Source organism: Molossus molossus, unplaced genomic scaffold, assembly GCF_014108415.1.
Source record: "Molossus molossus isolate mMolMol1 unplaced genomic scaffold, mMolMol1.p scaffold_m16_p_11, whole genome shotgun sequence".
Classification (NCBI taxonomy): domain Eukaryota; kingdom Metazoa; phylum Chordata; class Mammalia; order Chiroptera; family Molossidae; genus Molossus; species Molossus molossus.
The window spans coordinates 94,521,018-94,535,981 of NW_023425346.1; the positions used below are offsets into that span (position 1 = coordinate 94,521,018).

At 43.3% G+C, this 14,964-nt stretch overlaps 1 protein-coding gene across 1 annotated transcript in view; it reads left to right on the forward strand.

Annotated features, from left to right (window-relative positions):
* Positions 1–6,267: 6,267 nt before the first annotated feature.
* MOGAT1 (monoacylglycerol O-acyltransferase 1) overlaps positions 6,268–14,964 on the forward strand; it is a 30,801-nt gene continuing 22,104 nt past the window's right edge. Inside the window, exon 1 of the mRNA XM_036254512.1 lies at positions 6,268–6,478. Coding sequence (XP_036110405.1) covers positions 6,385–6,478 — 94 coding nt within the window. The 5' untranslated portion in view covers positions 6,268–6,384. The remainder of the gene's footprint in view (positions 6,479–14,964) is intronic.

Here is a 14,964-nt window from a genome sequence, read left to right on the forward strand (position 1 = left end):
CCAAAACTACATTACAGAATTTGGACTTTATTTTAAAAGCAATGGGAAGAAAATCAAAGACTTTAAGCAGAGAAATGACAAGATCAACCTGGTGTTTTAGAAAGATGACGTTGGGTTCATTGTGGAAACGGTACTATGGAGGGTGAAACTCCAGGCACAGACCAGTTAGGTTGAAATAATCCAGGGGAGAAATGATAGCAGCCAGGACTGGGGAAATGGCATGTGTGGGGGAAAAAAAAAAAAAATAGACCAGAGGATTCAATAGGTCATATACCAAGAAGCCATATGCTCCTAGGACAATGCTGACATGAGTGCAAGCTCATTCACTGGGTTGGACCTTCTTGGAAACTCGAGGGAAGTGATGGAGGCTGCTTCACCACACCTCCAAGAACACTGCTGTCTGAGTTGCTGACGGCCTCTTTCAGGAGCCTGCCTGGGATCCAGGTTGGCAGGAACATGCCTTCCCATTCTTCTTTTCCTCATTCCTCCCTTGATTAGGTTCCCAGGCCAAGTGCAAACAAAGGCGGTGGTGAAGGTCATGAGAAGAGAAAGGACATTTAATAACTATGAGTAATTGCCATAATAATTTCTAAGAGTAATTGCTCATAGTGTTATAACTTAAAGAGCACCTATTTTGTAGAAAACACCGTCATATACTAATATGAGCTAACAGAAAAGCAACGACTGAACTGGTATGGAGAATGTGAAAGGCAGGAAGGCAGGAATGGTATGCAGAGTCCAAGACCTTGCATGTGCCAATAGCAACAAGAAGATATGCGGGAAAGGAAGCCTTGGACTGTAATCACGGTGGTTATAAAGGCTCACTATCTCAGGCAAAACTCCTGCAGCTTCGCCCAGAGCAAGCATCCCTGAGCCCCGTCAGACTGATAAAACAGTTCATCGAGAAGACAATAAGAAAGCAGTGGAGCCAGAGCAAATTCCTTGAATTTAGTTCAAAAGAGCCTTGAAAACAGAACTTCTTGGTAGATGCTCCTTTGAAACTACCATAGTGATGACTTTCTATGTGACTTTTACCAGAGCTGGTCTCTCTTAATGAATTAGGGTAACCATGATGTTTGGGTTCTGTGTGTGTGTGTGTGTGTGTGTGAGAGAGAGAGAGAGAGAGAGAGAGAGAGAGAGAGAGAAATATTTACCTTTACGATAAATGCACCTTATGAAAATCAGAACACTGACCTTTGTCCTATACTGTCTACTTTAAGAACTCGCAATCTCAAAAGAATGCTATTTCCTTTTTCACTTAATGACAGGAATGGTTTAATGTAAGTTACAGTAAAATCTCATGTAATAGAAAAACATTATCTTTTTGCTAGTAGAAGTTAGCTATGGTAAAATACACAGGAAATAAATGACAACTGGGAAGTGATTTTACATTATGTCCCAGAGCTAGTTTTTGTAATCTGTGAGGCAATCTGAACTGTCACCTTCTGTTCGTAGGGGTGAGCAGTAGAAAGAGGAACCACACTTGGTTAGTGGCATGTCAGATCTTCAAGCAGAACAGAGTTGATTTCCTATTGCTATGTCCTCCTCAGACTTGCCACAGCAGAGGTGCTTGATACATTTTGGTTGAATTACTCCATTGAAAATTTAAGTATATTCTATTACTCATATATACCCAATGCCAAGCACATAGTATGTGATTAGTAAATACGTGTTGATTGAATGGATAACTAACCCCAAACAGAACTATGACAAGCCAGTCCTGTGCATTGTTCTGCCCACTGTTCCTTGACTTGTTCCTCGGTTTCAATAATATTCCTTTTCTTCCTTGTGACATCATCGGAGAGACTGTAGTACGGCAGTTATTTGCTCAGGCCCTGGAAACAGACCAACCTATTTTCAAAAAACAGAAAGTGATTCTTCCACTTAGTAGGTGAACAACTAGTTTGACCTTTAGTCTCACTTCCTCTATTAGTGACAAGAATAATAGTCCCTACCCGAGAGAGTCGTGAGGTTTAAATCAGATGTGGCAGACAGAGTACACAGTACAGTGTCTGCTGGATACTAAGCATTCAGCAATACTGATATATTACATACGGTTTTTGTGCCGCAACCCATTCCATTATTTATCCAAATATTAGGCTCCTCACACACACACACAAAAGAGAAAGAAAGAGAGGGGAGGGGAGGGGAGGGGAGGGGAGGGGAGGGGAGGGGAGGGGAGGGGAGGGGAGAGGAAGGGAGGGGAGGGGAGGGGAGGAGGGGACAGGCAGGTGGGCAAATAAGTAGTGATTTTCTACCTGAGTTTTTCTGTGCCTGTTTGATGTTGATTTAATTTTATTAAAAATACAGTCACCTTGGGAAGGAGGAAGATGCTGAGAAGGTGGGAGCCAGGTTCCCCATTCCTTTTCAACAGGAGAAGCTTCACTTGGATTTCTTTTATTATTATTATTTTTTTATCTTCATCCAAGGACATTTTTCCATTTTTTATTCAGATAGAGTGGGAGGGAGAGAGAGGAAGAGAAAGAGAGAGAAACATCGACATAAAAGGGACACATTGAGTGGCTGCCTCCCCCACGACCCAATGAGGGCCGGGGACAAACTGCAACTGAGGTACGTGCCCCTAGCAGGAACCGAACCCCGGTCTCTCTGGACCGCAGAACAACACTCTAACTGCTGAGCCAAACTGGCCAGGGCTGGATTACTTTTATAAATTGCAGTTCTTTGAAGATTTTTTAAAAACAACCCTGTTAAATCAAAGTTTGAAACCATGACCCCTACCATGTTGCTTCTCCTCGTGGTTTAGTATAACTGTGAAGAGATCTGGGTCCTCCTTGCCAGTAACTGGCTGCGTTATCTTGGGCAAATCGTTGAACTTCTCTGCTCTTGGCTCCCTATGCTACGAAATGTGTAGTTTAAAAAAATGTCTGCCTGGCCGATGTGGCTCAGTGGTTGAGCATCGACCCATGCACCAAGAGGTTGCTGGTTCAATTCCCCAGATTGTGGGCCAAATCCCCAGTGGCGGGGAGGGGCAGTCATGAGGCAGCTAATTGATGTTCTCTCTCATTGATGTTTTTATCTCTCTCTTCTCCCTCTCTCTCTCTAAATCAATAAAGGAAAAATATTTTTAAAAAGAAAGAAAGAAAACAAAAGATAATGTCTAAGGTTTATGGTTTCCTATAAACTAAACTCCTATAAATAAGCTGTTTCTAGAATTAAAACTCTCTTACCCTTTAATTCCAATAATCACTTAACTCCAATAACCTGCGACACAATATGTATACAAATAAACATGTATTGAACAACAAACAAGTGCATGAGTTCATTGCCGATTAAAATGGTGACAGGATGTTTCACTGCCTGAGCCCTGTTGGGAGCTCATTTTGCTTCAGTGGGCTCGGTGGGCGATCACAGTTCTTTTTTACCTGCTAAGGGCTCTGGGAAAGTGACAAAAGCAGGATTCAATGCAGGAAGCTCCAAGTGATTAGGAGTAGGAGTTGGGTACCTTGGTTTTCTTATTTACCAACAGATTGTGAACCCAATTTGTCAACTAGTCCTACCATTTATATCTCCTGTGTAGATCCCATATTCACTTCAACTCTCCTTTGTACCACAGTAGACCAGGTCCTCACCCTCTGCTCCTACCCTGCAATAGCATCCTTAGAGTTTCCCTACTTCCATTCTTCTTGCCTTCAATCTGCTCTTGATAGGTGTTCATTATTCTGTCTGTCTGTCTCTCTATTTATTGATTGATTAGAGAGAGAGAGGAAGGGGGACAGGGAAGGGGGGGACATCGATTTGTTGTTCCACTTGGCTGTGCAGTCATTGGTTGGTTCTTGTATGTGCCCTGACGGGGATCAAATCCACAACTTTGGTGTATGGGAACGACACGCTAATTAACTGAGCTACCTGGCCAGGGCAGGTCTCATGATTCTCAATCACTGGAAACGGCATGTTTCTGTTGGGGCACTGCCACACATTTGGCTATAACCTCTGTGTTTATTTTCTGTTTCTCCCACTAGACTGTGAACCTACTGAGGACAGAGACCTTTCTTCTTCACTACTGTAGCCCATCTCCACTCCCCACCTAGTGCCAACACGTAGAAGCCTTTCCACACGTAGTCAGGGAGTGAATGCAAGTGAATTCTCAAAGACTGAGAGACCCTGTCTTCATTCATTTCTTTGTCATCAGCACCAAGGGTGATGCCTGAGGCAAATCTGGTGTCAGAAATGTCCAAAACTGTAGATAATTTTTATAGAGTTTGAGTCAAACTGATGACATCTGCTCTCAAATGTTCCCAGGAATAACAGTTTCACAGCTTCTTTTATGCATTTAAAATTAAGGAGGGGCCCTCGCTGGGTAGCTCTATTGGTTAGAGTGTCTTCCAGATGTGCAAAGGTTGTGGGCTCATATCCTCTATCAGGGCACATACAAGAATTTACCAATGAATGCATAAATAAGTGGAACAACAAAGCAATGTATGCTTCTCTCTCCCAAATCAATCAATAAAAACATTAGAAAAAATGAAATTCAGGAAGGAATGTAAAGAAGATTATGTGGGCTCCGGCAGTTTTGGCTCAGCGGTTAGAGTGTCGGCCTGTGGACCAAGCAGTCGTGGGTTTGATTCCAGCCAAGGGCACATACCTTGGTTCTGGTTCATCCCCGGCCCTGGTTAGGTTATGCAGAAGGCAACCGTCCCTCTCACATCGATGTTTCTCTGTCTCCCTCCCTCCCTCCCACTCTATCTGAAGATAAATGGAAAAATAGCCTCAGGTGAGGATTAAAATAAATTAATTAAAATAAAGTAACTGATACTTTCAGTCTCTTAAAAAAGGAAGATTATGTGGAGGTGGGAGAAAGTAGGTGGGGATTGGATTATAGGACAGTTAACAAGATGATGTGCTTCTTGTGGGTTAATACCCCCTTCAAGGGGTATTACTCCTGGTATTAAAGTACAGGCAGTATATGTGTTATTAAACTTTTGGTTTTCTCCTGTTAATCTGTTTTTTATTACTGGGATGTCTTAGCCAAGAACCAGAAGCATAGAGGGAAATTTATTTTTGCTCCACTACAGAGCAGAAGGCTATACCGTAGGCGTGTATAAGAGTACTTTATGATGTTCAAACAAAGACAAAATTGCCTAACGATGCATTTTTGAGATGCATCTCCCTCCTGAAGAGGCAAGCGGCTGTACTTTGCCCCGTTCCAGATCCCTTCAAGCAATGCCTTGGCAGCCTCCTGCCACCTGGAGTTTTCCAGCTATGAAGAAAACCTACTGGGTGCAAAAGCATTGGGCACTCTTTGAAACCCATTCATCTATTTAACACATCATAATTGAAACCTTTCGGTGGCAAGTCTCAGGGTAAAGGAGCTGACCTTTGGACCCAGTTTTTGCCCCATTCCACCCCAATCTCCTCCTTGTTCTCTATTGGTCTTTGGATTTCAGCCACATGACCTTTGCACATGTGCTTCCCTGTGCCTGGTCTAGACTCATCGTTATAGTTCAAGTCAAGGTCACTTCTTCAGAGACTTCCCTGGCTGTCCAGTCTATCCTAGAGCCTTCTTCCAGTCATTCAGAGCAGGCTTTCACCTTGCAGTTATACACCCAATTGTGGGGTTATTTTGCTTGTGTTCATCACTGCCCCACTCCCCCTAATTTGGACTCTGAGAGCAGAATCCGGGAATGACTAGGTTACTGGGTGTATCCCCAGTGCCCAGATGGTTCCTGGCACGTGGTAGGTACTCAGTAAGTGTCTGTTGAACGAGAGAATAAGTAAAAGATTTCCAGGACTCGTGGGGGAATCCGAGGACACAAATCTCCGCCCCTCCCCAGTTTGGGGAGGTGTGGTGGGTACAGACCAATAAACCTATGAATGCTCTGCCCCCAGAGAAGCGAAGTCCCGCGTTTTTCTCCAGCTGGTGGGCGATACTTTGAACTAACCCTTCCCCAGACGCAGAGTGTTCAGAGGAAGGGGTGGGTTTAAAGGCGGATGCTGAAGCTGAGCGCACGGTGATCAATCAGCTGAACCGCAGTCAGATCCCGGTGGAGATCCCGGGGCCTCGGCTAGGTTGCAGGAGCCCACTCTGCAGGGTTCGGCGGGCAGCCAGCTGATCTTTCTCGGCGTCCCTTGCATTCAACGCGGAGCGCTGTCGCTGGCGCTCGGGCGCGCCAGCCAATGCGCCCCGGGCGCGCCAGCTGCTCCGGGGCCCGGGCGCGCGTGATTGGCAGCCCCCAGCCTCGGCCGCGGCGCGCCCTCCCATCCAAGACAAAGTCCAGCACCCGGCCGCTCCGGCGCCGCCTCCCGCTCTCCGCCCAGCGGGTATCCCGCGCGAGACCCTGATCCGACCGCGCACTTTCCACGGGCGGTGCAGAACAGCCAGGTTACAGGTGGCCGCAGTCGCGCCGTCCTCGCCGGGGCCGGGCCATGAAGGTCGAGTTTGCGCCGCTCAACATCCCGCTGGAGCGGCGGCTGCAGACGGCGGCGGTGTTTCAGTGGGTCCTGTCTTTCTTGCTCCTTGGTAAGAACCCCGCACGCTCGCGGCTAGCCAGATCCAGGCGAAGCCCCACGGTGCATGGGGCTCCGTCTCCTTCCTCCCCGACAGTCCTTGTCCAAGGACGTGCTTAGACCCTCCAGCCCTTTCCCCTGTGAGCCAGAGCGAACAGGTCAAAGAGGGCGTTTGGAACTAACTTGGGACTCTTCTTTGGTGTCTCTCCCCACGTGAACCTCCTAGCGAATGACTGCCAACTTTATTTTTCCCTGTGCTATTTTAGTTATTTATTTAAACCGAGGTGTGCCTTACCTACAATAAAAGACGGACTGTAATTGTACGGACCAACGAATCTTGGCAAATGTTTACACTGGTATGTAACTACGACCCAGTGGAGCTATAGAACATTGCCCTCTACCCCCTCAAAATTGAATTAGCCCGTTTCTCGAATTGTCAATTCATAAATGGAAAAACAATGTCCAGGTCATTAACACCTGATTCCTTCCTCTCCCCACCCTCAAGACAAACAATCGTGTTAGCTTTTCCGTGTTTAAGACTTTCCGGATGCAAAGGAGGTTGCTCCAAAGTTGGGTTGGGTTGGGTGGCCTCTGTGTGTAAATAATTTCACCCAGGAGTGTGTTCTGGCCGGTTCCCAAGTTAATCGCGCATAGAAAAGCACAGGAGCTAGACACAGATGAGCAGAGGTGGGGGTGCAATGGAGTTGAGCACTTTTTGTCTGGATGTTTGTTTTGCTCTTGGAGAAATGGGGGATGGTATGAGAGGAGAAAGAAAGTGGAGGGAACTTCAACTCTCTGAAGGGTGACATCATTTGTATGCTGTAAAATCCCATCATGGGTTGTAAACCGTTGAGGTCGCAATGATAATAACATTAACAGTAAGCTCAATTCACTAGAGAGGTTTACACTTTTGAATCGGCTTTAGAATGTGATTGATTGCCAAGATCCGTGGTTACCGACCCTGGCTGCACATTAGACTTCGTGGAGGAGTTTCTAGAACATACGGATGCCCAGGTTCTATCCCTAGAATTTCTAACTCTTGTTTCAGAATGGAGCCCCTGCATCATATACAGGGCTGGACAAAAGTAGGCTTACAGGTGTTATACTAATAAATAATACAATAATTAATAAAAAATAATACTAGAATAAACTGTTTTGAGTATTCACAACTGTAAAGCTATTATGCATAATATAGTGTATATTTACATAAAATGTATATATTTAAAAAATATTAACAAACTCTCTGAGTGACTAGTGTGCAGCTAGGGTTTACTAAAAAAGGAAATTCAGTCCTGGCTGGTTTGGTTCAGCGGTTAGAGTGGTGCTGGAGGACCAAAGGGTCATGGGTTCGATTCCCAGTCAAGGGCATGTACCTGGGTTGCAGGTTCGATCCTTGGCTCAGTCAGGGTCGTGTGGGAGGCAACCAATTGATGTGTCTCTCTCACATCTATGTTTCTCTCTCTCTCCTTCCCTCCCTTCCACTCTATCTAAAAATCAATGGAAAAATATCAAAACATTAACTCATTAAGTCCCTCACTGACCAAACAGAAGAGTTGATAGCATTATACTCTGTTTTGCTGTGGGCCAAAAGGACCATCGAGATAATAACAGACACACTTATGGAGGGGCTTAGTGTTTGCCAGGTCCTATTCTAGCACCATATAGTATTGACTGTGTCATCTTCACAACAACCCTATGACCTAAGGACTGTTCATACCCGCCCTCGTTGTAAGGCACTTTTTGTATAGATGAGGGAACTACGGAGTGCAATAAGTTGTTCAAGGTCACAGAGCTAGTCAGAGGAGCAGGAGCTGGACGCAAACCCAAGTATTCTACCCAGAGTCCTTGCTTTATCCCCTGTGCTGCCACTGTAGTGGCTTGAACTTGGAGACTGACTAGCTTGCCGATCAATCAGCACATCTGATAGTGTACTGTCTGTCCTTTTCTTTCATAACACTTGTCATTGCTTGTGTTTGTGTAAGTCTGTGGTTACTTGAGAAAGTTCTGTATTGCCATCCTTGTCTACAAGCTCAGGGAGGGAACTCCTAGCACGTACCTCGCCCATGAAGGTAAGAAATAAATAAATGTTGAATGACAGCCTCTATTCTGTCACCCAGAAGGGAAACTATTTCACCCACAGGTTCCTTGTTTTTTGTTTTTTAAGATTTTTAAATTGATTTTGAGAGAGAGAGGAAGGGAGAGGGAAAGAGAGTAATGTAGATGTGAGATTGATTGGCTGCCGCCTGAATGTCCTCCCCCCAACTGCCACCCAGGATCAAGCCGGCAACCAGTGCATGTGCCCTGACCAGGAATGGAACTGGCAACCTCTTGGTGCATGGGACAGCGTTCAGCCAACTGAGCCACACCGTCCAAGGCTAGGAGAAGCCTTTTTGACTCAACCCTTCCTGGGGCTGCTGTACACTTCGTGTTGCATAATGTCAAGATGCACATACACCTAGTTGTCCCATTATTAGTGATCAGGTAGGAAGTAATCTGAGGGGTAGTCATTGGCATGTTGAAAACAAAAGGTCCGCCTACAATCGACTACCCTACAATTTAGTTCTTCCAGGAAATGTAGGATAAAACTTGCTTATTTCTTTCCACTTAATTATCAATTTTAAAGTAAAAAGCTGATGTAATAGCTACTTCTAATGGTGAAAAGAGGGGTTTTATTAGCTATATGTATTAAGATTTCTTAATCAAAATCTTGGAAATCATTTTTCTTTCCACTCTCAGGAAACAAATCTTAAGTTATTAGCTGTTGAGTTTTCTTTAAAAAAATAGTTAAATGTTTCATTTAGTCATGAAATCAAACATTGTTTCTGTGAGATAAATATTAAGTATGTGTCATCTAATCTAATAACATTATATTACTTTTAGGTGTGCAATATAATGATTTGTATGTGTATATATTTTTAAATGGTTACTACAATAAATTTAGTTAACATCAGTCACCACGCATAGTTAGAATATTTTTCCTTGTGATGAGAACTTTTAAGATTTACTTTCAGCAACTTTCTACTATACAATACAGTATTGTTAACTATAGTCACCTTGCCATACATTATATCTCCAGGAGTTGTTTCTCTCATAACTGGAAGTGTGTACCTTTTGATCCCTTCACCCCTACTGCCACCCCCACCCCACCCCTGCCTCTGGTAAACACCAATCAGTTCTCTGTATCTGTAAGTAAGATTTTTTTTTTAGGTTCCATATGTAAATTAGATCATACACTATTTGTTTTTCTCTGTCTGGCTTATTCCACTCGCCTAATGCCCTCAGGGTCTAGTGATGTTGCTACAGATGGCAGGCTTTCCTTTTTTATGGCTGAATAATATTCCTCTGTGTGTGTGTGTGTGTGTGTGTGTGTGTGTGACAATTTCTTTATCCATTCATCTGTCAATGGACCTTTGGGTTGTTTCCATGTTTTGGCTATTGTAAGTAATGCAGTGAACACAGTGGGTGCAGATATCTTTTGAGATATTGATTTCATTTCCTTCAGATAAACACCCAGAAGTGGGATTGCTGGATCACCTGTGATCCAATCTTAATATTCAAAAAATAAAAACATTTCTTACTAACTTGTGTGCTACCAATCTGCTGACTGAAAAGTAGAAAATTAAAAAGAGAGCCAACATTTGCTGACCGTCTTTTACTTACAACCCCATGTGTCACAGATTATTAGGTTTATTGTTTTATTTTTTTAAATATATTTTTATTGATTTTTAGAGAGAGAGGAAGAGAGAGGGAGAAAGAGCTAGAAACATCCACGAGAGAGACACATCAGTTGGCCGCCTCCTGCATGCCCCTCACTGGGGGTCCAGCCCACAACCTGGCCATGTGCCCTGCCCGGGAATCAAACCAGCGACCTCTTGGTCCATGGGTCGATGTTCATCCACTGAGCCACACCAGCTGGGCAGGTTTATTATTTTAGATAAGAAAATGGAAGCTCAAGAGGTTCAGTATTTTGTCTAAGACTACATGGGTGGGACCATGATGTTTCACTGAATGAGTCTATTTATTTATTTATTTTATTAAAAAATTTTTTTTTCTGCCCTGGCTGGTTTGGCTCAGCAGTTAGAGTGTCTACCCGCGGACCACAGGCCTGGGTTCGGTTCCCACTAAGGGTACGTACCTTGGTTGCAGTTTGTCCCCGGCTCCGGTTGGGGTCATGTAGGTGGCGATTACTCAATGTGTCTCTCTTGCATCGATGTTTCTCCCTCTCTCTTCCTCCCTCTCTCCCCCCCACTCTATCTGAAGGTAAATGCAAAAAAAATGTCCTCAGGTGAGGATAAAAAATAAAAAAATAAAAATTATTTTCTTTATTGATTTAAGAGAGAGAGAAACATCGAAGAGAGAGAACATTGATTGGCCGCCTTCTGTGTGTCCTGCACTGGGAATCAGGCCCACAACCTGGGAACGTGCGCGGACTAGGAATCAAACCAGCGACCTCTTGGTGCATTGGTCAGCACTCAACCACTGAGCCACACTGGCTGGGCTGAATGAGTCTATTTATTTACGTATTTATTTAAGCAGCCTGACTGAGGTACTGGCATACAGTAAACTGCACATATTTATTATTATTATTATTATTTTGTTGTTATTATTATTGATTAATCCTCACCCCAGAATATTTTTTCATTGATTTTTTTTTTTTTTTTTAGATAGAGTGGAAGAGGGAGAGAAAGAGAAAAAAACAAAAGAAACATCTATGTGAGCGAGGCATTGATTGGCTGCCTCCCACATGACCACAGCAAGGGCTGGGGATCAAACCTGCAACCCAAGTATGTACCTTTGACGGGGACTTGAACCTGCGACCCTGCGACCCTTTGGTCGGAGGGCCAACACTCTAATCGCTGAGTCAAACCTGCCGGGGCTAAACTGCAATATTTGAAGTATACGATTTGACAAGTTGTGAGATATATATCTATCTATCTCCAAGAAACCATCACCACAGTTAGAAGAGTGAATATAGCCATCATCTCCGAGGGTTCTCGTATCCCTTTGTAGTCTCGCCAAGCATCCACTGATGTGCTTTCTGTCACACAGATTCGTTTGTGTTTTTCAGTGTTGCATCTAAATGGAGTCACAGCATATGTATTCTTTATTGTCTGGCTTCTTTCACTCAGCGTAATTGAGATTGTCTTTATTGTTGTGTGTCTAAGTTTATTTCTTGTTTGTTTTGAAGTGGTATTCTAATGAACGGGTATATTGCAATTTGTCCATTCATCTGTTGATCAATATTTGGGGGTAGCTATTGTGAATACTCCTGCTGTGAACTCACCTACAAGTCCTTGTATAAACATAGCTTTCTTTACACTTTGGTGAACCTAAGAATGGAATGGCCGATCATGGTATGGTAGGTTCAAGTTTAACTTTTTTTTTTTAATTGAATTTATTGGGGTGATAGTGGTTAATAAAATTATACAGGTTTCAGGGTTACAATTCTATAATATGTCATCTGTATATTGCATTGTGTGTTCACTACCCAAAGTCAAGTCTCCTTCCATCACCATTTATCCCCTCTATACCTCTTCTACCTCCTCCCACCACCCTTTCTCTCTGTTCTCTGTTGTGTGTGTGTGTGTGTGTATGTGTTTGCTTAATGCCTCACCTTTTTTCACCCAGTCCCCCCAACAGGTTTAACTTTTAAAGAAAAACTGCCAAACTTTCTTCCCAAGTAGTTATTTTTTTGTGCGTCCCCACCAGCAGTGCGTGACAGTTCGTCACTCCATACCCTTGCCATCACCTGACAGTCAATCTTCTCGATCTTTGCCGTTTTAATTAGTGTGTAGTGTTGTCTTATTATAGCTTTAGTTTGCATTTCCCTAATGACAAAGGATGTTGAGCATCTTTCTATGTGCTTATTTGCCATCGGTATGTCTTCTTTGTTGAAGTACCTCTTTAAATATTTTGCCTTTTTTAGCTGGATTGCTTGTTTTCCTGTTCGTGAGTTTGGGGAGTGCTGTGTGTTTTTATATAGGTTTTTCTTCCAACCTGTGGATTATCTTTTCATTCTCTACACAGTATATATACATATGCATATGTGTGTGTGTGTATATGTATGCATATGCGTAAGTATATACATATTTTTAATCCTCATCCAAGGACATGCTTAGAGAGAGGGAGAGGGAGAAGGAACACGAGAGAGAAACATCGATGAGAGAGAGAAACATCTGTCGGTTGCCTTCCACATGTGCCCCAACAGGGATCAAACCCACAACCCAGATGTACGTTCTGACCAGAAACCGAACCGGCAGCCCTTAGGTGCAGGATGACGCTACACCAACTGAACCACTCTGGGGGCCTGTGCAGTATATTTTGAAGAGCAGATGTTTTTAACTTTCACGAAGTTCAATATATTGATATTTTTTAATATAGATTTTTAAAATATGGATATAGGTGTTATAGCTAAGATATTTTTGCTTACTCCAAAGTCACAAAGATTTTTGTGTTTTCTTCTACAAGTTTTATAGTTTTAGGTTTTATGTAGAGGTTAATGATACATTTTGGGTTAATTTTTGCCTATAGTGTAAGGTCTTAATTCATTTTTTGGCATACGTATAATCCAATTTTCTAGCTCCATTTGTTTTTAAAAAAATCTTTTTCTCTCTCTCTCCTGCCCTGCCCTCCTGCCCTTGTCAAAAGTGCGTTGTCCATATATGTGCGGGTTATTTCTGGAGTTGTTCTGTTCTAGTAATCTGGTCGTCTGTCCTGATGCCAGTACCGTGCTCTTGTTTTGTTTTGTGGCTTTATAATAATTCATGAAATCAAATAGTGTTAACCCTCAGACTCTTTTTCAGGGTTGTTTTGACGATTATAGGTCCTTTGCATTCCCATATGCATTTTAGAATCAGCTTGTCAATTTCCACACACACAAAAAAGCCGGCTGGGATTTTCATAGGGATTGCTTTTTTTAAAAAAATTATGTTTTTTATTGATTTTAGAGAGCGAGGCAGGGGAGAGAGAAACATAGATTATATCCTGACCGGGGATCGAACCCCCAACCTTGGTATGTGCCCTGGCCTGGAATCGAATCAGCAGCCTTCTGGTGCACAGGACGACTCTACAACCTATGGAGCCACACCAGCCAGGGAGGATTAGTCTATAGATTAATTTGGAGAATTGACATCTCAAAAATATTGCATCTTCTGTTTATATCAGAATTTTTAAAACTTTTGAGCATATTTAAAAATCACCTGGGGATTTTTGTTAAAAATGCAAATTCTCACCCTGGCCGGTTTGGCTCAGAGGTTAGAGCATAGCCCTGTGGTTCAGAGAGTCCCAGGTTCGGTTCCCGCTAAGGGCATATACTTCAGTTGTAGTTTGTCCCTGGCCCTGGTTGGGGTCATGTGGGTGGCAGCCAGTTGATGTGTCTCTCTCATGTCGATGTCCCCCCCCCCCCACTTGCTCTATCTAAAGATGAATGCAAAAATGTCCTCGGGTGAGCATAAAAAATTTTTTTAAATTTTAAATGCAAATTTTCCAGAGATTTGGATTCTGTAGGCCTCAGGGAGGGCCATTACACTTTTAAAAACATTTTATGTTGAAATAATTTCAATAATAATAATTATAGAAAATAAAAATTTTGGAAGAACACCCAAAATTCCCATATTGTTTTCAACAAATTCCCCGGATGTGAACCCCTCGTCTCCTTTATCTTTCTGTCTGCGTGCACACCACAATGATTAGTTTTTGAACTCTCCAAGAGTGAGTTGCAGGCATGGTTTCTCTGTACCCTAAGTGCTTTGGTCCTAAAACCAAGGGCCTCCTCTTAGACAACCGCAGAGCAGCTGTCCGGATCGGGAGAGTGGCAGCGATGGGACCGGATCCGTGCACAGACCCGACTCACGTTTCAGCAGTTCACACGCCGTGTTCGGTTCTGTCTCCTTAGACTCCTTGAACCTGGACATTTGGAGGGAGCTCATTTTAACATTCACTCGAGTGATTTATACCACATTCTTGGACTTTCAAAAATACGACTGTGCCTCATTTCTTATGGTCTCTCTCCGTGATTTTCAGTTTGTAGCTAAACAAAATATTTGTGCTAATTTTGACCTTAGGCTTGTAAACCCTTCGGATGTATTAGGCACATGGGACTGGTTTCAGCCGAGTCCTCGTTATAATTTATTTGCCTCCAAATAAGAAGTAGGCAAAGAAGTAGGTCCAATTATAAATTTGCTTTTCGCCCTGGCCGGTTTGGCTCAGCGGTTAGAGCGTCGGCCTGCGGTCCGGAGAGACCCGGGTTCGGTTTCCGCTAAGGGCATATACCTCGGTTGCAGTTTGTCCCCGGCCCCGGTTGGTCGTGCGGGTGGCAGCCACTCGATGTGTCCCTTTCACGTCGATGTTTCTCTCTCTCTCTCTGTTCTTCTCTCTCCCTCCCACTCTACCTGAACAAAAAATGGAAAAATGTCCTCGGGTGAGGATAAAATAAATAAATAAATAAGTAAATTTGCTTTTAAACAAGAAAAATGTGATTCCCTATAGGCAGTACTTTTG